This window comes from Eleutherodactylus coqui, chromosome 10, assembly GCF_035609145.1.
Source record: "Eleutherodactylus coqui strain aEleCoq1 chromosome 10, aEleCoq1.hap1, whole genome shotgun sequence".
NCBI classification, from domain to species: domain Eukaryota; kingdom Metazoa; phylum Chordata; class Amphibia; order Anura; family Eleutherodactylidae; genus Eleutherodactylus; species Eleutherodactylus coqui.
In genome coordinates, this window is record NC_089846.1 from 92155381 (window position 1) to 92180435 (window position 25055).

The window sequence follows — 25055 nt, forward strand, 5'->3', positions numbered from 1 at the left end:
AATCCCATCATGTGTGATACAGCCTGATGAGCTTTGTATCTAATCCTATCATGCATGATACTGCCTGCAGAGCTGTGTATCTAATCCTATCATGCATAATACAGCCTGATGAGCTGTGTATCTAATCCTATCATATGTGATCCTTCCTGCTGAGCTGTGTATCTAATCCCATCATGTGTGATACTACCTGCAGAGCTGTGTATCTAATCTTTTGATGTGTGATACTGCCTCACATTGCCACATAGATGAGGAGGAGGCCTCTACTGATAGACTTGCAGGCCTTCTCTGTCAGCAACCAATCAGGTGGCGGCTTGCATCTCTCTCCTACAGTGGCACAATGTGAGCGGTGATGTGATTGGTCGCCAGGGTGACGCTCCCCCCAGGTGATGAGCTGTAGGCTCTGGAGATAGAACACTCCGCCCTGCAGGGATGCTGGGGGTTGTTGTACTCTGCAGGAGTAGATCTGTGCAATGCATTCAATGAGGACCGGGCAGTCGCCCACAGTAAAGATGGCCGCCCCACAATCGCCCGCTCTAATAGCTGAGCTCTTCCGGCTTCCCTGGTCACATGATCCCTCCACCTCGGCAGGATGGCTGACGATCTGCCTAGTGAGCTGGACGTGGTGATTCTGGGAACAGGTGGGGACAGACGGTGATGGGACATGATGGCGCTGTGATGTGGACGGGTGTGTGTGACCCGACGGGGGCGGCCGCGGCGCCGGGTGTCACTTACTGCGGAGTCATTCAGCTGATGGTACAGGAAGGGCCACGGGAGGGGCCCCGTACACTGCAGAGTCATGTGCTGGCCCTGTGGCCTCCAGGAGCCCCTGTACACTGTATAGTAATATGCGGAGGCTGCGGTCCCTTTATACATTGGCCCCCAGGAGCCCCATACACCCTGTACAGTAACATATCCTCTCTGTGGCCCCCAGGAGCGCCTGCACGCTGTATAGTATTATACCAGGGCTGTGGCCCCTTATATAGTGGCCCCCAGGAGCCCCTGTACATTGTATAGTAATATACCGGTACTGTGGCCCCCAGGAGCCCTGTACAGTAATATATCCTCCTGGTGATCCCTGAAGCACTCTACACAGTAATAGACTGCTACTGTGGCCCCCTGAAGCCCCTGAGGCTGGAGATTGTGCATGGGGTCCCCCCAATCCCCACAGGGGAGGGAATTACTGATCTGTGAGCGCTACTTTCCCTCCCCCAAGTATGTAAGGGAGACGTTACTGGCCCCTCCCCCTGGTGTGTGGGGGAGACGTGGGCGGCCCGCTGTACCCCTCCCCTTCCGCCCCCCGCTGTACCCCCTCCCCTTCCTCCCCCCCGGTATACTTTACCGAGCAAAGATTCTAACCAGGTGTGTAAAAATGGTGATTACTGTGAAGTGAGTGAGCAGATCAGCCGATCAGTAAAGCGTAACGTTCATTTAGTGCTCATTAAAACAATATGGCAGATGGGTTAATCCACGGTAGGATATAAGTAAGTGAACCCTACAGAATATACCTGCCTGTGTGGAGAAATTCAAACAATTTCGCCCATCTGAAGACGCCGCCGGAACCAGAAGTGGCACCGATCTGTTTGTCCCAATCGCCCTCATGTGGCGTCAGCGCAGAATAGGCGTTACCCCTAATATGCCCCAACGACAAACCCTAAGGCAACAGAGTAACCGCCCTGATAAGGATGACCCCGTTAGACTCTGCCCAAAACCGCTGATTGTGCGCCCGCCATAACTTCTCACATGGACAGGTGCGCTCATAAGATCTTCCCTTTGTGACTCAGGAGCGGGCTGGTAATAAGTATCTCGCATTCTTCATATCTCTTCACACGCATTGATATTGCAGCAGCTGTCCTCGCTTTATGGCACAGAGTGGCCAATTGGGCGGCTCGACAATCTTTTCTGGTTGTTCCCAGATGAGCCTGACCTCTACTCTACAGGTGAACTGCATTGGGACCCCATAGCCCCCCTCGATTAATGAGATGCTATATTGACGATAAAGAACAAGACGGCTGGATACAATCAAGGCCGCCACCAACATGCCCATCGCCGAACTGAAAGAAGACGGGAATGTGTGGAGAGCATTGATCCATGGAGTGACCGAGGGTCGGATGTGACTGAACGGATTATCATCATCATCGTATTGACTCATACATCATTGGGGTCTCTTTATTGGGTTGCCCTTCTCAGGGTGGTTACTCCAATGCCATAGGGCTTGGCAGTCAATGGGGCATATTAGGTTATTCACAGCCTGGTCAATACCTTTTCTGGGCTATTGGACACCACATGATGGCTATTGGGATGTACGGATCGCTGTGACCTCTGGATTCCGTCATCGGCTTCAGACTAGTGAGATTGTTTGGATTTCTATGATATGTCTGTATCCAGGTATATTCTGTAGGGCTCGCCTAGGGAGGGGCGCACATGGCCGGATTTGTATTGTGGGTTCCACAATCCGCGTACATGCAGAGTTTTTTGAGCGGTAGTTTTGATTTTTCAGTTATCGTTGTGTTTGGGCTGCAGGTACCTCGGGGATCGCTAAGATACAGCGCAGGAATTACTAACGAAGCAAAAAAACTGTACTGCGCATGACCACCCGCGAGGCTCCACAGTCATCTGTAGTAGAGTTAATGGAGGTACGCAGGGTATTATTGTATCTTGACGCCACCAGGTATTCCTGGTGGAGTCAAGATTGACACGGGGTGACTCCCCCTGTAGGTGATTGGCTGCACAGGGTCTTGGGTTGTAGGTCCTATAAGTCCACAAAACATTGATAGTAAAGGCATAGAGCGGCAGCCGGGACTGCAGCTGCGCACCCCCAGGACCAAGTGCCTTACCCGGTGCCCGACAACGCGGAACCCTCCCTCACTGTACAGAACTCAGTGGTTTCCCCGCGAGCGGCCCTCACCGACCATTGATGCTGCTGCCGCCAGAGCGGAGATGACAGGAGGCGTAATGCAGCGGCCGGACGGAGAGCTCAGCGGGTAACCATGGAGCAGCTATGCGACAAATGCCATCCGGGATGGAGAGGTGAGCAGCCGGGCGCGTAGCAAGCATGGCACTGCTAGGTGTTACAGAGCACACAGCCTGCAGCGTCTGCATACATCTGTCCCAGCGCTGCAGCCTTACCCTGACAGTTACTATACTTCTTTGGCTTACAGCGGTAACCTCACACTATTTACAGCTTCTAATGTAAGGCTAATAAGTATAGTAACCCTCAGGGTAAGGGTGCAGCGCTGGGACAAATGTATGCAGACTGTGCTGCCAGGACCCTTGTGGCTTGACCCTATCGGGAGCTGGGGGGTGTGAGAGGGGCGTTTCTCCTGTCAAACCCCTAGCTTCTGGTGGCTTCAAGATACAATAATACCGGTACACAGGGTCACCGGCTGGGCTCCCTCCCGGAATCCGCTGCTGCCCTCCCACATGTGCAATCTGACCTGTTTGTGTGAGGCCGACCTTACTTACCTCTTATCTTGGACTATTATATATATATATATATAGCATATTGTTTGTAATTTGTTTTTATGTACACTACCAGTTAAAAGTTTTAGAACACCACAACTTTTCCAGTTTTATTGATATTTACAGAATAATGTCTGAAATGTACTTTTAAATTCGCAGAATAAATAAGATGACTAAAAATGGTGGATTACGACCGCTCTCACATCTGCGTCGGGGGTTCAGTTCTACTGCTCCATTATGGAATCCGCTGGCCGAACAGATCTCATGAAACCAAACAGCGCTGAGCAGACAGCATTTTCTGTATGAGATGCGTTCGGTTTCCGTTCAGCTGCCTGGTGTTTTACCTGAAGAAAGCGCGCCGCATGCAGAAGTATTTATTTTTTTGGTATTTTGTGTCCGATCTGCGCCAGAACCAGATGTGAACCCGGCCTAACCCTGTTTCACCAAATTTAAATCTAGATATTTGACTCTTCCCAGTCGTCCCTCCAGCTGATATAGCAGCTTCACACTATCAGGGCATTCTTTCTACAATTACATTAAGATATTGTTTGGAAACTTCTTCCCAACATTGTTGCAGAAGTTCCCACAAATGTGCCGCACTTGTCGGTCGCTTTGCTTTTTCTCTTCTGTCCAGTTCATCCTATAGAAGCTCAATGGGGTTTAAGTCTGGAGACTGTGTGGGCCATTCCATTTTTTGTAACCTGCCGGCGTCTTGTTTTCTTAAGTGGTTCTGACATAACCCAGAAGTAAGTATTGGATCATTGTCTTACTGTAATATGAATCCCTGACCAACTAGGCGCACACCAGAGGGTATTGTATGTATCAGTATGATGTGGTAGCCCTTTCTATCTGATATGCCAGTCACTCTGTGTAAGTTGCCAACTCTGGATCCAGCAAATGAGCCGCAGACCATCACGCTTCCTCCTCAATATGTGACAGTTTGTGTCACACACTCGGGATCCATCCTTTCTCCTACCTGACAGCCTACAAAACCCTGCGTGATGTATAGAAGATGTCAGATTTTGATTCATCAGTCTATAAGAGTCTCTTCTACTCTTCAGTTGTCCGCTGGAGGGGCTGCTTCGTCTTTTTATTTTGCAGTCTTAGCAGTGGTTTTTCACTGATCCTCCACCCGTCAGACCTGCAGATAGAAGTAGCCTTTTCACAGCTGAAATCTTGATTTTTGCCCATTAAGTTGGGCTTGTAGATTTTTTTTTTTTTGCTGTGAGACACTAATCACAAAAACTGACTCTCAAACACTTGTCATGTGATCTTGTAGTGGCCTTCGGTTGGCCAGACCTCTTCCTGTCAGTTTCCTCCGGTTTCCAAGCGGCTTTTGATGGTATAAGAAACTGCACTGACTGCCACCTTGGCTTTCTTGGTAATATCTCTGTAGGACAGACCTCCACGTCTAAGAGTTATAATTGCCTGTCTTCTTTGGTTAATTACTATTTTCTTGCCATTATGATATTGGCAATGTTCTCTGTCCTGAAGAGCAAAACTGCCCAAATCCTTCCCTACAGAGTGTTTTGATGCAGTCTGTTCCAGCACTGGTTATATATAACAGAGGGTTTGAAAGTAATCTACAAGAGTTGAGACACCTGTAGGAATATTTTGCATCCAGTTTCCAACCATTATGTGCTTTTCCCTGAAAAAATGTGTTCCCTGAAAAAAGCCCTTTGGTTGCAATCATAAACTCAGACTATCGTTACATCTCAGGTTTAATTTCATAATATATATTTTCTTTAAAGGGGTTGTCTCGCGCCGAAACGTTTTTTTTTTTTTCCATAGGCCCCCCGTTCGGCGCAGGACAACCCCAAAGGATGTGTTAAAAAAAATATTTTTTATTACTTACCCGAATCCCCGCTCTGCGACGTCTTCCTTCTTCCTTCTTCTTCCTTCACCAAGATGGCCGCCGGGATCTTCACCCACGATGCACCGCGGGTCTTCTCCCATGGTGCACCGTGGGCTCTGTGCGGTCCATTGCCGATTCCAGCCTCCTGATTGGCTGGAATCGGCACATGTGACGGGGCGGAGCTCCGAGGACCAGCTCTCCGGCACGAGCGGCCCCATTCACCAGGAAGAAGACCGCACAGCGCAAGCGCGTCTAAAAAAGCAAGAAGACATCAGAATTAGACGGATCCATGGCGACGGGGACGCTAGCAACGGAGCAGGTAAGTGAATAACCTCTGTATGGCTCATATTTAATGCACGATGTACATTACAAAGTGCATTAATATGGCCATACAGAAGTGTATAACCCCACTTGCCGCGAGACAACCCCTTTAAGCGGTTGTCCAGTCACCACTCGTTGTCCTTGCGTCGGTGCTCACATCCTCAGCGCCGTGATGCCAGGAGCTCAGGAACGTGACGCTGCAGCCTCTCCTTACCTGCGGTGGTCAGGTTATTTCCTGTGACATCATTTGTCCCAACAACCCCTGTAAGCGCAGTGCGCTGCAGCTCTGGATCCCATTTGCTGCCGGAGGGGTAAATATGTCAGTGTGTCTTAATTCTTGCAGCGCTATTTAAAAGGTTGTCCACCAACCGGATGACCTTATTTAACTTACTTTTGAACCATTTCACGCTTTTTTCTGAACGTCAACTCTGTTAATGTAAAAAATAACTGGAAAACTTGAGGTGTTGTAAAACTTTTGACTGGCTGTGTATAATAAGTGCTGACCGGCTGTGTATAATAAATGCTGACTGGCTGCTCATCCATCTGATCTCATGGATGCTTGCTGGAGAATATCTGCATATAGTGTATAGGAGTCTGTGTTTCCATAGGTGGAAAATGCTGTAGAGTAGAGGTACTGTTAGCACATTAGTGCCCAACTACCTTCCCACGCGCCCAACTATCGTTCGTCTGCTTTACATAGGAGAGGTAGTTGTTGAAGTGAATGGAGGCGAAGCAACCGAGGGCCGTTCTGGCCTCCATTCACAGTAAATGGTTGTCATTCATAGATTGAGCGGTTCCTGATTACACAGCCCAAAGTGACTGAACAAAAGAGAAGTGTAACCCCATCAGTATCAGGTGTGATGCCATTGACTTTCACAACAGCATCAGTTCTTCTAGGGACACTGTAAACAGTCAGGGAGTTTGTGGGATTATAGTCAGGTGTACGAGTAACCGATTATAACAAACAGGTGATAATGATCTTCATATGTAGGATTAAACAGCTGTGGAGGAGGCTTAAAACTGGGTGAGGAGCAGCCAAATTCTGCTTCAAAGGTGAGGTTGTGGAAGACAGTTTCTTTTCACAGGTTATACACCATGGCAAGTCTGAGCGCAGGAACAAGACAAAAGGTAGTTATACTGCAAGGTCTCTCCCAGGCAAAGATTACACAACAGACTGGGGCTACAAGATGTGCTGGTCAAGCTCTTCTGAACAAGCACAAAGATGCAGGCAACATTGAGGACCATAGACGTTGCTGTCGGCCAAGGAAAAGTAGTGCAGCAGATAAGACGCATCATGCTTCCTTCCCTTCAAAATCGGAAGATGTTCAGCAGTGGCATCAGCTCAGAACTGTTAGGTACACCCATCTACTGCTAGGAGAAGTCTGTCCAGAAGTGGTCTTCATAGAAGAATTTGGGTCAATAAATGATATTTTCCATGTAGAAAGAAGGCCAAGTGACTCAAATATGAACAAAAAATATAGAAACTGGGGTTCTGGATTGATGGGTCACAAAGGAAAATTTTTAACTGTAACAGAAGGCAGTTTGTTCTTCAAAGGGCTGGAGAGCAGCACAATAATGAGTGTCCGCAGGCAGCAGTGAAGCATGGTGGAGAGTGGTACAATAAGGAGTGTCTGTAGGCAGCAGTGAAGCATGGTGGAGAGCCGTACAATAAGGAGTGTCTGCAGGCAGCAGTGAAGCATGGCAGAGAGCTGTACAATGAGTGTCTGCAGGCCAGCAGTGAAGCACGGTGGAGAGCGGTACAATAAGGAGTGTCTGTAGGCAGCAGTGAAGCATGGCAGAGAGCGGTACAATAATGAGTGTCTGCAGGCAGCAGTGAAGCACGGTGGAGAGTGGTACAATAAGGAGTGTCTGTAGGCAGCAGTGAAGCATGGCGGAGAGCCGTACAATAAGGAGTGTCTGCAGGCAGCAGTGAAGCACGGTGGAGAGCGGTACAATAAGGAGTGTCTGTAGGCAGCAGTGAAGCACGGTGGAGAGCGGTACAATAATGAGTGTCTGCAGGCAGCAGTGAAGCACGGTGGAGATTCCCTGCAGGTTTGGGGCTGCGTTTCAGTAAATGGTGTTGGGTGTTGGTCAGGATTAATGAAGCCCTCAATGCTGAGAAATACAGGCAGATGCTTACCCATCATGTAATACCATCAGGGTGGCGTCTGATTGGCTCCAAATGTATTCTGCAGCGGAAAAAACCCCCCAACATCCATCAACATCATTAAGAACCACCATCAGCTTAAAGAAGAACAAGGAGTCCTGGAAGTGGTGATTTGGCCCCACAGAGCCCTGATCTCACATCATCCAGTCTGTCTGGGGTTACATGAAGAGACAGAAGGATTGGAGTGAGCTGACATCCACACATCTGTGCTCAGTTCTCCAAGATATTTAGAACAACCTCCCTGCTGAGTTACTTCAACAACTGTGTGCAAGTGTACTGAGAAGAACTGATGCTGTTGTGAAGGTGAAGGGCTGATGGTGTTACACTTCTCTATTCTTCAGTCACTTTGTATTTTGCTAATTGTTAATAAAACTCGCAGCACTTCTTTTTATGAAACCTCCGTAGTCCCACTGTCCACGGGTGGGCTTGATTTGCAGAATCCGTGCGTGGCACCCCTGTGGGAGATCAGCAAATCAAGCCGCCCATAGAGATGCATGGGCGCCCGCAAATGGATTAAAAGCATGCGGATTTGATTTGCAGAGCTTTTGCAGCATTTTACCTCACTTGCCTAAAACCTTTACATAATACTGTATAAGGGCGCCCGCACTCATGTCAGTGGGACTTTCTAATGTTATCATCACATCGCAGGTTGGTGCTTTGTGATTTTTGTGCAATGCCGTTTTAACATTAGAAAGTCCCATTGACAAGCGTGTTAAGAAAACACAAGTGTGTGGGAGCCCGAAGAGTGACCAACCCGGCTACTAAATGGGGACACACTGGAGCCTACAGTCTGTGAGGATATGGGGGATACTGGAGCCTACAGTCTGTGAGGATATGGGGGGGGATACTGGAGCCTACAGTCTGTGAGGATATGGGGGGGGATACTGGAGCCTACAGTCTGTGAGGATATGGGGGGGGATACTGGAGCCTACAGTCTGTGAGGATATGGGGGGGATACTGGAGCCTACAGTCTGTGAGGATATGGGGGGGACACTGGAGCCTACAGTCTGTGAGGATATGGGGGGGACACTGGAGCCTACAGTCTGTGAGGATATGGGGGATACAGGAGCCTACAGTCTATGGTCTATGAGGAAACAGGGAAGGACACAATAGCTTAGTCTGAGTGTATAGGGTGACACAAGGTAGTAGTGCTGGTGCTATTCGATGGTCGGCCATCTCTTATATATAGAGTAGTATACATAATGCTGTAGTTGCTGCTCACCAGCTGCTGTGTACAGGTATGAGAGGTATTGCGGTCTGTGGGGGGGGATACAGTGGGATAAAGGGATCAGAGGGAGACTATAGAAGAGGGGTAAACAGGGAGGAGTAAACAGGAGTTAGCTGAGGGCATGTGATCGGCCCCCCTATAGACATATGTTTAGGGCTCGCTATAACTGTGGATATTGGTGATTGCCTGGGGTAGCACATTCCAGAGAACTGGAGCAGCTCAGAAGAGATTTGGATTATGGAGGATATAGGTGTGAAATCATTAGCAATGCGGAGAGTATGGATAGACCGAGACGAGGGAGGGGATATGGGGCGGTAGACCGAGACGAGGGAGGGGATATGGGGCGGTAGACCGAGACGAGGGAGGGGATACGGGGCGGTAGACCGAGACGAGGGAGGGGATACGGGGCGGTAGACCGAGACGAGGGAGGGGATACGGGGCGGTAGACAGAGGCGAGGGAGGGATGTCCTTCTGGGTGTCTTGTTGTATCTGGAAACGGGATGTTAGCAGCAGAACCTTTTAAAGGGGTTTTGAAAGATGAGCTTTTTTGCTATCTTCAGCATGAGGAATAAGTGTCTGATCAGTAGGGATCTGACTTGTGGGACCCCCACAGATCATGAAAGTGGGGGTCCTGCATCCACACATGAACTGAGCGATGGCGGTGCATCCTCCCTGCTCCATCCTTCTCTATGGGACTGCTGGAGAGAAGCCGAGTCCAGCGCTGGGATGTGTCCGTCAGCTCCATAAGGATGAATGGAACGGCAGCGTGAATGATTGGTCTTTGCTCAGTTCATATGGGGGGACTATGATATTCTATAGAGATATGTACATCACATATGTGACTGTTATCAGCTGCTCCTCTTATAACGCTCCAACATGCATATAATCCCCAGAGACATTTACACTCCTCATCCGTAACCTCCCTCCCCTACAAGTTGTCGGAGGGGATGACTCCTTCTCTGTGTGATTGTAACACTAATATGTCAGTAATTACAAGATCAGAGCAAAAGGAGAATTTATTGTGGAGAACCGACCTCTTGTAGGGAGGCTCTAGTACCCTGTAGTACCGCCTCTAGCTTGGATATAAGGTGTGATACGGGCAGGCTTGGAGGCTCTAGTACCCTGTTGTTCCATCTCTAGCTTGGATACGACTGGTCCCAACTCCTCCTAACAGTCTGGTCAGACGCTCCTCTCTACTGGTGGTCTGTCGGGGGTCCTGAGCCCGGTCACCTTGTGTGCCCTCACACATCCACTGGTCCCAGCACCTCCTTACAATCTGGTCAGAACGGCCCGGTGGGGGACAATTCATCGACACGACCATTCAGCTTCTCACATCCCAATAATGCGCCCCCCTCTGGTAACGGGGTGAAATCTCTTCTCTGGGTCGTAGAGGCATCTAGCGGTCAACAAGCTCTACACAAGCGGAAGTAGTCACTACATGCAGGGAACCTCCGAGAGCCTTGTGTAGGCCAAGGGGTTAACCACTTTTAGGGCCTCCGGTGACGAGACCGTTCATCTAATCGCCACAGCTCTCATTTACATATCTGCTGAGATGGAGCCGCATGCCGGGTTTGTGCAGTAAAACAACAACCTCTTCTAGAAGCACAATTGTTCCTGACAGCCTGTATATCATATATGTGACTGATATCAGACGTTCCATCTGAAGCTCCATAAAGAACCCGTAGCGTTCTGCTTTACATTAATGTATTCACAGATTGTGTGGATTAGAAACTTTCACTGTATTTGGCGCAGTATTAGTCCGCGGTTGCTGCCGATCTCTCCAGATACCGCTGGGTCATAGAGATCAGAGGGGGTGAGGCCGCAGCGGCTTATAAAGGTCGCTGGATTCCTCTGCTACCCTTGAAAAATGTGTAAAATTCCATCTGGCCGACAATGTGGCGTCCTGCCCATCAATAACTGGTAATGGCGCATGAGGGAGCCCTTCAGCCTCGCTCTCCTCGTAAAGTAAGATCTATTCCTCCTCCATCGTTGTCAGTCGGCTCCTTATCCGCTCGCACTCGCAGCTTAAGACTTATCTTCATTTCTGACTCTGATTTTTCATTCGTTCATTGTCCATTGATTTCTATTTCGAAATGATAAAAATAAATGCGCCGGGCCGGGAGGCGAAGGGAGCCGTCGCAGGATGACAGCGAGTTCTGGAAAGTTTGTTTCTTCCATCTTGTCAGGGGATGGCGTACATTCATCAGGATACGCCATTATAGCGGGCCGCCCTCACAGCTCCCAATCTGCACAGGTTTATCCACATGGGACCAGGCTGGAGTAATAAGGGAGTGTGACACCCCCCCCCCCCCCTCCTCACTCCATGGAGCCGCGCCATCCTTCTAGTATCGGAACTGTCCTGTAAAACATATTAGTATCATCCGTTCTGCTACATATCATCAATTACCAGATATCACAGCTGTAATTACAACAGCTACTGATTCACTGCAGAGCAGCACTATTCTGCTGGTGGAGTCACTGTGTACATACATTACTTATCCTGTACTGATTCTGTATCACTGTGTAATACCCCAGAGCTGCACTCATTATTCTGCTGGTGGAGTCACCATGTACATACATTACTTATCCTGTACTGATCCTGAGTTACATCCTGTATTATACTCCAGAGCTGCACTCACTATTCTGCTGGTGGAGTCACTGTGTACATAAATTACTGATCCTGAGTTACATCCTGTATTATACCCCAGAGCTGCACTCACTATTCTGCTGGTGGAGTCACTGTCTACATACATTACTTATCCTGTACTGATCCTGAGTTACATCCAGTATTATCCTCCAGAGCTGCACTCACTATTCTGCTGGTGGAGTCACTCTGTACATGCACTTTATGGCAACTTTATTAGAGACCCCAATTGAGTAGTTCTTTTGGGTTTCTAGAACTACAGCAGGTCACTGGTCTCCATCCGCAGGCATCAGAGGCCCCAGCGTGCGCCGAGAAAACCTTCCATGCACCATTACTTCACCTCCTCTGGCCTGACGTTCATCAATTCATGCTGCTTGCACCAAAATCTCATCGTTCCATCAGCACGGGGCAACAGAAATCTGGATCCATCAGGAGATGTTTTTCCGCTGCTCAGTGATACAAGTTTTGCGCTCTTTTGCCCGCTGGAGTCTCGTCTTTCTGTTTCCCTTAGACACAGCGGCGCTGGAACTGGTCGTCTGCTGTTACAGTCCATCCATAATAAGGACCAGTGAGTTGTATAATCAGACATGTTAGTTGGAGCACCAGAGTTTATTCGGCTGACGATGTGGGGTATTCTTCTAGTGGGTAGTATATGGAGAATGGGGTGATTGAGCAAAAGGGCATCCTGCAAGCAGAAACAATTCGTCACCGAAAGGGGTCGGAGGAGGATGTCAGGAACCTTTCTGACCAACAGCTTGCACAGTCAGCCGAATACAACGCTGATGTCCCAACTAACGTGAACACACAACTCGTCGCCCCTTACCTCGGATGGGCTGTAACAGTGGATGACTAGTTCCTGCACCATTGTGTCTAAGAGAAACAGACGAGACTCCAGTGGGCAAAAGAGCGCAAAACTTGTATCACTGAGCAGCAGAGAATCATCTCCTGGTCAGATGGATGCAGATTTCTGTTGGTGCTGATGGGAGTCAGAATTTGGCACAAGCAGCATAAATCGCTGACCCCTTCCTGTCAGCTGGTCAGAACATGTCAGTACCTCCATCTAATCTGCAGCGACTACAAGAAGCTAACCTGTCCGCAGGGGCCGATATTCCTGCAGAAGAATTTCATCACCGAGTGGAATCTGTACCAAGATGAACCGCTGCGGTTCAGTAGATCAGAGGGGTCTGACGAGCGCCTAGATGGGGGGCTGATAAAGGGGACCTTCACTTTGTGATTTATATACATTGAACATTTACTAGTATATTAACCCCTCAATGGTGCTTGATGTACAGTTATGTCATGGAGGTTCGGGGTTTGTATAGAGGGGCTCTGGGGTGGACCCCGCTCCGTACAATACACGCATCGGCGGTTTCTTACAGCTGACACCCGCCCCCAACAGCTGCGATCGGCACTCCCGCTGATTGTAGCTGTTATCCGTTTTAATGCCACGTCAATTCTGACAACAGTATTTAAATGCCCTGATTGGAGTTCGAGGGCCCCGAATGGCCCCATTTGATCACGGGGGCTGTTCAATTGCCATGGCAGTCGGGGGTCTTCTGAAAGCCCCCAGGGCTACCATTGCAGAGACGTACTGCTTAGACCACTGACCCGACCAACTGCTGACGCCTTTTCACTGTGTTTCTGCAGGTCTTCCGGAGTCCATCATTGCCGCTGCCTGTTCTCGGGTTGGACAGCGCGTCCTCCATCTTGACTCGTAAGTTGTTACCAGTCTGTGCCGGGTGTTCACAATAATAAGGATGTAAATGATGACTTTTATTTCCTCAAAGCTTTTTCTTATGCTTGTCACCTATAGACCTCTATGACAGAGTACTGTGGGCATTTTCTGTGACCTGTGCAGGGAGGTGAGGGGGGTTAGCTTGACCCTCACCTATAGACTTCTATGGGAGAGTGCTGTGAGCATACTCTGTGACCTGTGTTGGGAGGGGATTTAGGTTAGCTGTGACCATCACTTATAGACTTCTATTGGAGAGTGCTGTGGACATGCTCTGTGACCTCTGTGAGAAAGGACAGGAGATAAACTATGACATCACTTATTGTCTTTTAATGGAAAGGGTTTTTTGGTCTTTGCAGGGAGGGGAGGAGGTGAACTGTGACATCACCTATTGTGAATGCCAGATCCCGTGTTCTCTGTTAAGACACAAATGACTCCTCTCAGTGTAATCCTGCCTGTGATGATGATATGACAGCTAAGCCTTCTCTATAGAACAGGAAGTGTCAGACTATTATTAGGCCTAGTGGTCATTGTGAGAACTGCAGGAATTGAAGATGTTTTTTAAAATCTAGATTATGACATTGAAAATTAAAATACAAAATCACCGAAAATTTATAACAATATGTTTAATATAAAAACCTGAGTTCATGTTCCCGTTAAGTTTTGCTTTTCAGTGGCTCTAATTAGCTGATTGGGTCGAGGGAGAAAGTGAAAATAACTTGTTCATTTATCATACAGGTTATTATGGATGTGATGACACCAATGCTTTATGCATATTTTTTATTTTATATAAATATATATATATTTTTTTTTTCCCCTCTTTGGGTCCTTTTGAATCTAATGAGTACCAGTTGAAATGCAATATGATCGACACTTGTTTAACCCATTAAGGACCAGGCACAGTAAATTTACGGTGCCTGGTCCTGGGCTTAAAGCACCGCCGATAGTAAAATGACAGCGGCGCTTTACGCCTCCTGCCTCTGCAATCAATCAGAGACGTGTCGTTCATAGCAGAATGACCATTTAAGCCTGTGATTTGTCTAAGTGGTCACATGTGCAATGATTGTCACATGATCGCAGCCAGCTTCTTCTGGGTTTGGAGCAGCGGGGGTCGGTGCTAGATGGGGATCCACTAAAGAAGGGGTAGAATCTTATTTTTCTTAAGTCCTGCAAAACCCCTTTAATGTGAAAGGGAATTCCAAGATAGCTTTTTTTAATGAATAGCTCCCTCGTGGTCACAAAAAGTTAATATTCACCTTTTCTTACTTTCCACTTGTCCCACACCAGCGGCTTTGGGTCTCCCTGGTCATCTTGTTTACAGGCTGCAGTCAGCCTGTGATATCCCATAAACCTGCCGCTGCAGCCAATGCCTGAGCTCAGCTGACAGCAGCGGAGACCTAGAGCCGCCAGCGGGGAACTTGAGGGGAGAGTCCAGTATAAACTTTTTGTTGTGGGCAAAACTTCTATATCTGACGACCCCTTTAAAGGTATATTCGCATCTTGTTATGGCAAGTCCACAGGATATCCCAAAAGGTCTGATAGGTGGGACCCGCACTTCTCTCAACTTGTGGCCCCCCCCCCGCCCTTGGCCTGGCTGTATGCGGCAGCCATATTGGTTGGCACTTGTGTAAACAGAAGAGAATTGGAGTTATGGGAAAAGTGTATTACACTCTGTCTGAACTTGACCTTATAAACCCCATTGTGGCCATATTGTTGTCTTCCAGCTTTCCCAGAAATGGAACTTACTATAAATGGCAGAAGACTCAGGGACATGACTTACATTTACTGAGGGAGTGCCCTTTAAGAAGAATCATGGCAGCATAGTCACTAAACACGTGATTTCCCATTAAAACACACAATATGCTTTTTTATTCCCTGCCTTTGCAGACCCCATGCCACTTCGCAGCCCATATATCAATTCTGCTTACATTCCGGGACGTACATGTTCAAGTGTGGCGCCAAATGGCGATAACGAACATTTCAAAAGAGGTCCATTAAAAAGCATTGAGTGGCACCTCAGGTGATTTATGTGCCCTGGTCCCGTCTCACCATCAGCGGCGGTACAGGAGAAGCCGGCCGTTCGTCATTAATTCCCGCAGACAGATCTGAAGCCGGAGTTTTCTGGTGCCAAATTGTAATTGAAGGAGGCTGGTCGGTGTGCGCCAGCTGTCCGTCTTAATCACTACGGCCACCGCCGGCGATATTAATGAGACCGTGACGTGCGGAAATATCAGGGATAAACATGAAATGTTTTAGAAAAGTCATTAATAATTTACGTGGAGGTGGACATCCAGGCTGCGGGATGGACTGGCTGATCTATTGTCCCCTGTTGTCAGCCACTGTCGGACTTGGGGAGGCTCACTGGTGGCTGCTTTAGATGGCGGGTTCTTGAAAAGAGCCGTTACCCCGATTAGGAGGATTTTTGGTGAAGATATGAAAAGAATAAGGATTTTCCAAACTGGAGGAACACGTCTGACGTGGCGGCAGGTTCTGTATCTGACGGGGCGGTTGTTCATCTCCTTATCTTCACCACTTGTTCCTCTGTCACATCATTGAGGCTGCACTGTTACATTGGGGTGTCTGCTCTCTAATTGGGGTGTACACCCGCCATGGAGCCAGGAAGCAGTAGTGTTAGCCTGCCCGGGGCGTGACGACTTGTACACTCATGCTTAGTAGGATAATTAAGAATCCTCTCCAGATGATGCAAGTAATCCAGAGACCCTCACTCTCCGAGACCACCAGGAATTAATCAACTGGGTTATTTTATTACAGACTTTTATCTCTTGAGTCTTTACTTTGCTTTTCTTTCTATCTCCATCCGTCCTCCGCTTGTCTCTTGGCTGTCGGGCCTCGCCCAACCCCCTTCCCCATGGCTGGCGGGCCTCGCCCAACCCCCTTCCCCATGGCTGGCGGGCCTCGCCCAACCCCCTTCCCCATGGCTGGCGGGCCTCGCCCAACCCCCTTCCCCATGGCTGGCGGGCCTCGCCCAACCCCCCTCCCCATGGCTGGCGGGCCTCGCCCAACCCCCCTCCCCATGGCTGGCGGGCCTCGCCCAACCCCCCTCCCCATGGCTGGCGGGCCTCGCCCAACCCCCCTCCCCATGGCTGGCGGGCCTCGCCCAACCCCCCTCCCCATGGCTGGCGGGCCTCGCCCAACCCCCCTCCCCATGGCTGGCGGGCCTCGCCCAACCCCCCTCCCCATGGCTGGCGGGCCTCGCCCAACCCCCCTCCATGGCTGGCGGGCCTCAGGCCCCAACCCCTCCCCCCTCCATGGCTGGCGGGCCTCAGGCCCCAACCCCTCCCCCCTCCATGGCTGGCGGGCCTCAGGCCCCAACCCCTCCCCCCTCCATGGCTGGCGGGCCTCAGGCCCCATCCCCTCCCCCCTCCATGGCTGGCGGGCCTCAGGCCCCATCCCCTCCCCCCTCCATGGCTGGCGGGCCTCAGGCCCCATCCCCTCCCCCCTCCCCGGCTGGCGGGCCTCAGGCCCCATCCCCTCCCCCCTCCATGGCTGGCGGGCCTCAGCCCCCAACCCCTCCCCCCTCCATGGCTTTTCGCCCCGCCCACCTTTTTCTCTCTGTTTTCACTTTCTCTATCTGATTTGTCTCTATTTCATCTGTTTTGCAGGAAGAATTATTATGGTGGGAATTGGGCCAGTTTCACATTTTCGGGGATACAGACGTGGCTTGAAGACTGTCAGGTATGTATTCCGCCACTGATGGTGTGAGATATGGAAAACTTCGGGTAATCTGCAGTGATGAATTGTTAGCAGTGCAGATATACATGCCCCTATATGTGATATACATTATATACTTCTCCTAGCTGATATACCTGTTTTCTCCCTAGTTAATTTGGTACAGGTGTTATCTGTTTTCATGAAGTCATGGTTACTTCATAGGAACTGAGTAATAAAATATGTATATACATAGAGGAGCGGTACATTCTCCTCAGACTGCATGTACCGATGTCCCTCTGCAGAATGTGCCACCCCTCCGACTCTCCTCACTTTATACCCTTAAAGGTAATACCCCATTTTATACAAATTTACCACCAGACTGAAAGAGACCCTTCTTGGCCTTAAAGGCATGCTCCATCCCTGCAGTTCATGGCCACTTCCTTATGTACTTTACAGCCTTTCAGTATATACACATAGAGGTCAGTTATATTGTTCTCAGTAGATACATAGAGATGAGGTAGATTCTCCTCAGTATGTACACATATAGATTAGGTAGATTCCCCTCAGTATATACACACAGAGGCGGGGTAGATACTCCTCAGTATATACACAAAGAGGTGAGGTAGCTTCTCCTCGGTAGAAACACAGGTGAGGGAGCTATTTAGGACCTAAAGAATGGCCATGCCAAATTTTACGGCAAGTTAGAGAATTAGTGGCCAGTCAATTATCGAGGGCTCTCGCCTTTTATATAGATAGATATATATACTTGGAGCTCTGTATACATCAGAGACGCACGGAGATGCGGAGTATTCTCATGGACTTCTATGGGGGACATAATGACCCCTCTCCCAGCATCCTCCCCGCTGCAACTGATGTCCAGAAATCGCCTGTAACAAGACATGTCTGACCGGTTCCAGACCACTAGAGCAAACAAAAATGTTTTCATTTACTTACAGCAAGCAGAGGTCTTCACTTCAAAGATCTTTGCTTACTGTTAGCTATTAAAACTTATTTACATTCATAGCTGAAAACCCATCCGGACCCAATCCTGACTCCCTCCGGTGGGGCGTCATATCCTTCCAGCTGTCGCCCTGTGCTCCATTCACTGACACAGAACACGCTACACTCTGCTTGCTTGTATCACCAACTATATTGTAGGTTCTTATTATTTCATCTCTAACCAGAAAGAAGACGAAAGCGGAGAACCCGAGATAAAGAAGGAAGACATACTGGAAAATGAGGAAGCTCTTCTCCTGAACCAGAAGCATAAAAGTGTACAAAACATCGAAGTCTACACCTACTCCAGGTGAGAAACCCTCATCCGATCATACCATCATGTAGTATAATGTGAGAACAGGCTGCTACGGTGAGAATACCCTAATGGAAACAGTGAGTAAGCTTCTGGGGAAGCCACACCCTATTAACCTCCTTGACCTATGTTGGTTTTCTCCACATCATATGACTGTATGGAGCCCTGATGTAAACAGAGCAAAACGCTAAACAACCAGGAAACACTGGAGATTTCAGCTCTGAAGCTGTAGATTTGAAATATGATGCAGGATGTAATTCAGATTCAGGAGTGCAGCTCTGGAGTATAATACAGGATGTAGCTCAGGATCAGTACAGGATAAGTAATGTATGTACACAGTGACTCTACCAGCAGAATAGCGAGTGCAGCTCTGGAGTATATAATACAGGATGGAACTCAGGATCAGCACAGGATGAGTAATGTATGTACACAGTGACTCCACCAGCAGAGTAGTGAGTGCAGCTCTGGAGTATAATACAGGATGTAACTCAGGATCAGTGCAGGATAAGTAATGTATGTCACAGTGACTCCACCAGCAGAATCGCGAGTGCAGCTCTGGAGTATAATACAGGATGTAACTCAGGATAAGTAATGCATGTACACAGTGACTCCACCAGCAGAATAGTGAGTGCAGCTCTGGAGTATAATACAGGATGTAACTCAGGATCAGTACAGGATAAGTAATGTATGTACACAGTGACTCCACCAGCAGAATAGTGAGTGCAGCTCTGGAGTATAATAATAAGTAATGTATGTACACAGTGACTCCAGCAGCAGAATAGTGAGTGCAGCTCTGGAGTATGATACAGGATGTAACTCAGGATCAGTACAGGATAAGTAATGTATGTACACAGTGACTCCACCAGCAGAATAGTGAGTGCAGCTCTGGAGTATAATAATAAGTAATGTATGTACACAGTGACTCCAGCAGCAGAATAGTGAGTGCAGCTCTGGAGTATGATACAGGATGTAACTCAGGATCAGTACAGGATAAGTAATGTATGTACACAGTGACTCCACCAGCAGAATAGTGAGTGCAGCTCTGGAGTATAATAATAAGTAATGTATGTACACAGTCACTCCTCCTATCTGGATGAATTATAAATGGAGGCTGTAACCTGTTGATTAGTGATAACCTGAGCTTTGTTTTGCCTCTGCAGACAGTACTAGAGGTGCAGCTCCTGCTCGTTGCTTCATATAAGTGACGGCGTCAAGTAAAATTCAGATTACCAGGCGTCTGTATTTATTAGCGCAGTGAAACACGGGAGATGGTAACGGCGGTTGTTTACACTCTGTAATATTCTCGGCGAGCTGCGTGGCTGGAGAGTCCTTGAGGAAATTTGCTCATAAATATTATGACCGCTCCACATAAAGCAGGCGGTCCAGGTAGCGGCAGCGGACCTCCTGAAACAAATGCCGAATTTGCTTTTTTATGTAAACAATCAATTTCCCGTGCGGTGTAATGTGTCATCGGAGAGAAGCGAGCCGCAGAAGGAAAAGAGGAAGAACTACTGAGAAGTGGATGTAAGAACCCTGAGTCGCCGGAATCTCAGCAGGGGGGGGGGGGTGGATGACTTCTGTAGCAATCGCTTGTGTCTAGGGAAGTGTCCTTTAGGCCTCTCTCACACGGCTTACATCATCGCTACAGATCGCATGTATGTGAAGCTGATGGCTTCCAGTGGGTTCTTTCACATGAGATGTTTTGTAGCCTGAAAGAACCCGTTGGAAACCCTCAGCCTCACATACATGCGATTTTAGCCCGTGTGAAAGAGGCCTAACAATGAAGAGTAATGAGGGAGGGTATCGGCAGGTTTTTACATTGGAGGAGTCGGACACATTTCTGGAATCGCACATAATCCTATCTTTTATCTGGGGCAAACTGGGTACCCCTTTTTCTTCCAGCCTTGCATATACTTATACACAGTCCCCACCCCGGCTGTGGGCGGCAGCCTGACCCAAAACCATAGGGAGTGGAGAGCAACCTTTTGCACTAGATCCTTTCACATTGATGGCCGGGGCTGAAAATGTCTCCCTGTGTTTACAGCCATCATTCTGCACTCAGTACCCCATAATGCAAAGTGACAACAGAATATTAGAAATTGTTTTTTTGCATGATGAGCTGTAGTTTTTATTTTGTACTATTTTGAGGTACAACACTGCATTTTTGATCACTTTTATTGCATTTTTTTGGGAGGCAAAATGAACAAAATAGGCATTTTGCCTCCTGTTTTAAAATTTTTTTTTTCTTCAGTCTTCGCCAAGCAGGATAAATAGTGTACAATTTATTCTACAGGTGGTTATGGATACGTGGATGCCAAACGTGGCATTTTAAAAACTTTTTTTAATATGTGCAAATGGGAAATTGCACAAAAAAGGGGGTTTATTTTATTCTTTTATTACATTTTTTTATGTCCCTGTAGGGGACTTGAACCACAAAAGCTCTGATCAATATGATTATCGCTTACAATAGCGATCATATGCCGTGGCAGGCCGGGACACCACTTTACTTCTTGTCCTCCACCACTTGTCCCAGAAGCCAACCCAAACATTTCCGATTCTGTTGACTTAAAGCTGGGAAACGTAAGGGCCCTAACTGCAATTCACATCCGTCAATCTACTTTGACTTCTCCCTTAGATCTAAATAAACTTTATCTCTATTTCGCCAAGATGCCCGGCTTATTCAGGAACATTGAGAACCAACTTATCCTATTAGTGGACCAGAATGCACCCCATACTTGCAGCATGGGTGAAGTGGAATCTCTCCGAACTCCACCATCACCTGGGCGACCAAGAAAACCGAATAAGAGGGTTGCACAGCCTAAGATCCGTAGACATCTTGGAGGGGGTTCTGCTCCTGAATCCTTGCTGGTAAACCTACTGGTTGATACTTCTGACAGAGACCAATTTTTGGTCATGTTCGCTACAAAAAGGGCCCCGACTCTTCCCGAAGCCGACACCTCGTATTGACCTTATGGTAGATTTAAAGGGAACATGTCAGGACCTCTGAGTCCCATTAACTAAGTTATGGAGCTCAAACCGGATGGAATCAGGAGGCTTTGAAGCGTGTGTGCATAGACCTCTGATAAAGGTCGCACCGTGAGCACGTGCTGCTTTCTTGGGGCACGGCACTGAGAACGGGGGACCCACGGAGTATAAAAAGCAGCTGCTTGGACTCCCCTTTCCCTCACCTTTAAGCCCCATAGCATAGTGAATGGTGCTTAAAGGTATTGATAGGTTCCCTTTAATGCAAATGTCTAAACTATCATGATAGAGACTGTAACCTGTGGTTTACCAGAGAAGAAACCTCCAAGTGAACATCTCAGTTTTTACAATCTTCTCCAAAGATTTTGAGGGCAAGGGCTCCTTGTTTAATGCAGCCAAAAATAAATGCAAAGACAAGGGCCACAGATGCCCTTTGACGTATCCGATCAAACTGTAGGCGGTCACGTGTGGGAAAAAGGATCTTCCTCATATTCCTTTAATCCTGCCTCCGTGGTTGTAACCTATCGGGTCGCCCTCCTTTCTCCCAGCTCAGCCACTAATTCACATCTTCCTGTTGCCTCTCTTCACTCCTCCAACGTGGCTGCGGCGCTCTTACTACTTCTCAGTTCAAACTGTGTATTGATAGTCAGACATTGGCATGTGTCATGTGAGCAGCACTGGCCAATCAGAGCACCAGGTAATGTCTTTAGACTACCAGTGCACCACCAGGGTTCAGTGTGCATCAAGTCGTCTAAGGATGCAGAGCGCCCCAGCGCCCCAACTGGTAGAAAGCAGGACGACGGGTAATATATCTCCCCTGTTCGGTCCCTCAGGTTGGAGGGTCCCTTTTATTCCTTACTGTAAGTATATAATATCTACGCTTCTTATTCCCATCGGTATAGAAGATCTTTTGTTTGGTCTGGTGTCCAGTCCTAATAAAGAAAATCACTAACGAGTTTCTCCAGAGAGACCGGCCCCCCCCCCCCTACTGACGACTCTTTTGTAAGGTTGATTTTTTATTTATTTATTTATTTATTTTCCTGTCGCACATCACCGGTTATTACACACGAAAAGTGATTGTCCAGCGAGGCAGAAAGCAAAGCTCGAACGTCTTTCTGAGCGTGTTCAGCAGAAAATGTGCACGGAGCGTGTTATCAACCAAGAATCATCATTAACCCGACAGCATTAACCTAAATAAAAAAACCTCCTGATCTGCATTTACTCTCATCTTCTCCATGCCAGTGAATATGGCGACATTCTGCAGGAGCCGCTCGCTCTGCCGCCGCTTCTGCTAGCGTTCAGGTGTCCTGGGTTTGTTGTTTTCCTTGGATTTACCAGCTGACTGAGCGCGGCCGTCGCCCCCCGGGCGCAGTGTGTTCTCTGCATTGGGTTATGTGGTTACCTGTTGTGTGATTGGTAAACATTGGACTGACAACATATTGTTTGTAGGGAACGGTACTGCGCCATTTATCTCACTGTTACATCCGTTTTAGCAAGCTTATCTTCAAAGAGGTTTTATAGTTTTGTCTAAAAATATGTAATTAAAAAGTTTTGCAACTTTGTATTCTGCTGGTGGAGTCACTGTGTACATACATTACTTATCCTGTACTGATCCTGAGATACATCCTGTATTATACTCCAGAGCTGCACTCACTATTCTGCTGGTGGAGTCACTGTGTACATACATTACTTATCCTGTACTGATCCCGAGTTACATCCTGTATTATATACTCCAGAGCTGCACTCACTATTCTGCTGGTGGAGTCACTGTGTACATACATTACTGATCCTTACTGATCCCGAGTTACATCCTGTAGATCTTTTATTATAAAAGTATAAAACATAACAATAAAAGCAAACTGTAACAATAGTAAATAATAATAATACAACCGTATACAGAGATAAGGCCCTTCACCCAGAGTCCATGGTCCACAAACAAAAGAAACCCCATGTCTGGACTCCCCTCCCCCCTGCCGCACACTCGCACACACACTCGAAACAAAACACAATATACCTAAAAGAAGAGCATCCAGCTATCCAGAAAATAAAACTAAAACTAAAGCTACAGGTCCAGCCGTACCGCACTGAAACCCCATCATAAACAAAATTAGGCAATAACGTAAACATAACATATATATATATATACCAATAATTAACTAAATATGAAAATAAAGACCAAGCCAACCGGCATACAAAAATAACTGAAGAAATTGTTTTTCAATTTTTTTGGGTCCCCAGTGCAGCTCGGGGGCCATGCCTGCTCCACCAGTCCGTGCCCAGAGTTCTAAAGTTCAGGACGTGCCAAGCCACACCGGGGTTTTTTTTTTTTTTTTTTGTAATATATAAACTGTACAACACTCTGCCTGCCGCAGCCTGGGGGCCATGCCCGCTCCACCAGTCCGTGCCCAGAGTTCAATGTTCGGGACGTGCCAGGCTACGGCTCAAGGCGTGAAACCACTCCCCCAACCCCCCACCCAACCTAACTACCACCCAGAACGTGAATATATACATATAAAACATACAATAACCAATATACATGACATACACGATATATATTAACATAACCCGAAAGCCTAAGGTCGGCTCTCCTGCAGCCCTACTTCACTCCATCTTGCCCAAATCAAAACAAACAACTTTATGGTGTACTCACAGCCCCCCACCGGGATTGGAGGTGATAAGCCGGGCACAGATATCATAATGTACTATCCCTTACATTTTCTCCCTATTCTTTCCCTAATTTGCCCTAGACTGTCCTTAGTCTGACCCTCAGTCTGACCCTTCATGGAAAACTGTCCCTGCCCTATCCCTCCTCTCTCCCTATCCTGTCCCTCCTCTCTCCCTACTCTGCCCCTAGAAAATTAAGAAGAAAAAAAATGTCCCTAACGAAATACAAGCCCTCTCCATAGGAGAGAAGCCTTAGATGTGCCCAGCCTCTCATACTCCACAGAACGTACCTTCACCAGGTCACCCAGGATGTTCCTACATACCGTATCCACGGGGAGGACTTTCAGCTCCGTCGAGATTAAACACCGTGCACTCCAGATGTGGAACCTGACCACTAGGCTAACTAGAAATAAAGTGCAGCGGTCCCTGCCACCAAGGCCTCTGAACGCTCCATAAGCCCACTCCGCATAGGAGAGGTGTGCCAGCTGAGGCCAGCCTATGGAGACCCCTACCCGTTGGTATACCTCTGTATTAAAGGGGCACTGAAGCAGGAAATGCTCCATGCTTTCCAGCACGTCGCTGCACTCCTGACGGGGGCAACCCCTGTCAATCAGAGGCCTGCTCTTCAAGTTACCCCTTACATACAGTCTCCCGTGAAAGCAGCGCCAAGCCAAGTCCCAAAACTTCAAGGGGACCCGGGTTGAATTCAGTAAACGTAACCCTCCCTCCAGGTCCCGACTTGGGCAGTCCTTGAGCGCCAGGGGCTTCTGGAAATGGGTCAACAGGACTCTTTCGTCGAGGAGCCTCCTCGTCAGAGTCCTGATCTCCCACATCCCCAGACCCCACCGGCGTATCACCTTCAGAACCAAGGTAGCGTAAGCCGGGAGATGTCCGTGCTGCGTGCGAAGGTCCTTCACTCGCCCTCCTGTCTCCCATTCCTGGAAGAAGGGCCGAAACCATCCCCGGCAGGAGTAGACCCACGGAGGAGCCCTCTCTTGCCAGAGGTTGCCTATGTTGATCTT

The 25055-nt window shown here is 48.2% G+C and overlaps 1 protein-coding gene across 2 annotated transcripts in view; it reads left to right on the forward strand.

The window, feature by feature from the left end:
* The first annotated feature begins 559 nt into the window (after nucleotides 1-559).
* CHM (CHM Rab escort protein) overlaps nucleotides 560-25055 on the forward strand; it is a 98792-nt gene continuing 74296 nt past the window's right edge. For both annotated transcript variants that reach the window (XM_066581464.1, XM_066581466.1), the window contains exons 1-4: nucleotides 560-638; nucleotides 13322-13388; nucleotides 17030-17102; nucleotides 18263-18384. In XM_066581464.1, coding sequence (XP_066437561.1) covers nucleotides 590-638; nucleotides 13322-13388; nucleotides 17030-17102; nucleotides 18263-18384 — 311 coding nt within the window. In that variant the 5' untranslated portion in view covers nucleotides 560-589. The remainder of the gene's footprint in view (nucleotides 639-13321; nucleotides 13389-17029; nucleotides 17103-18262; nucleotides 18385-25055) is intronic.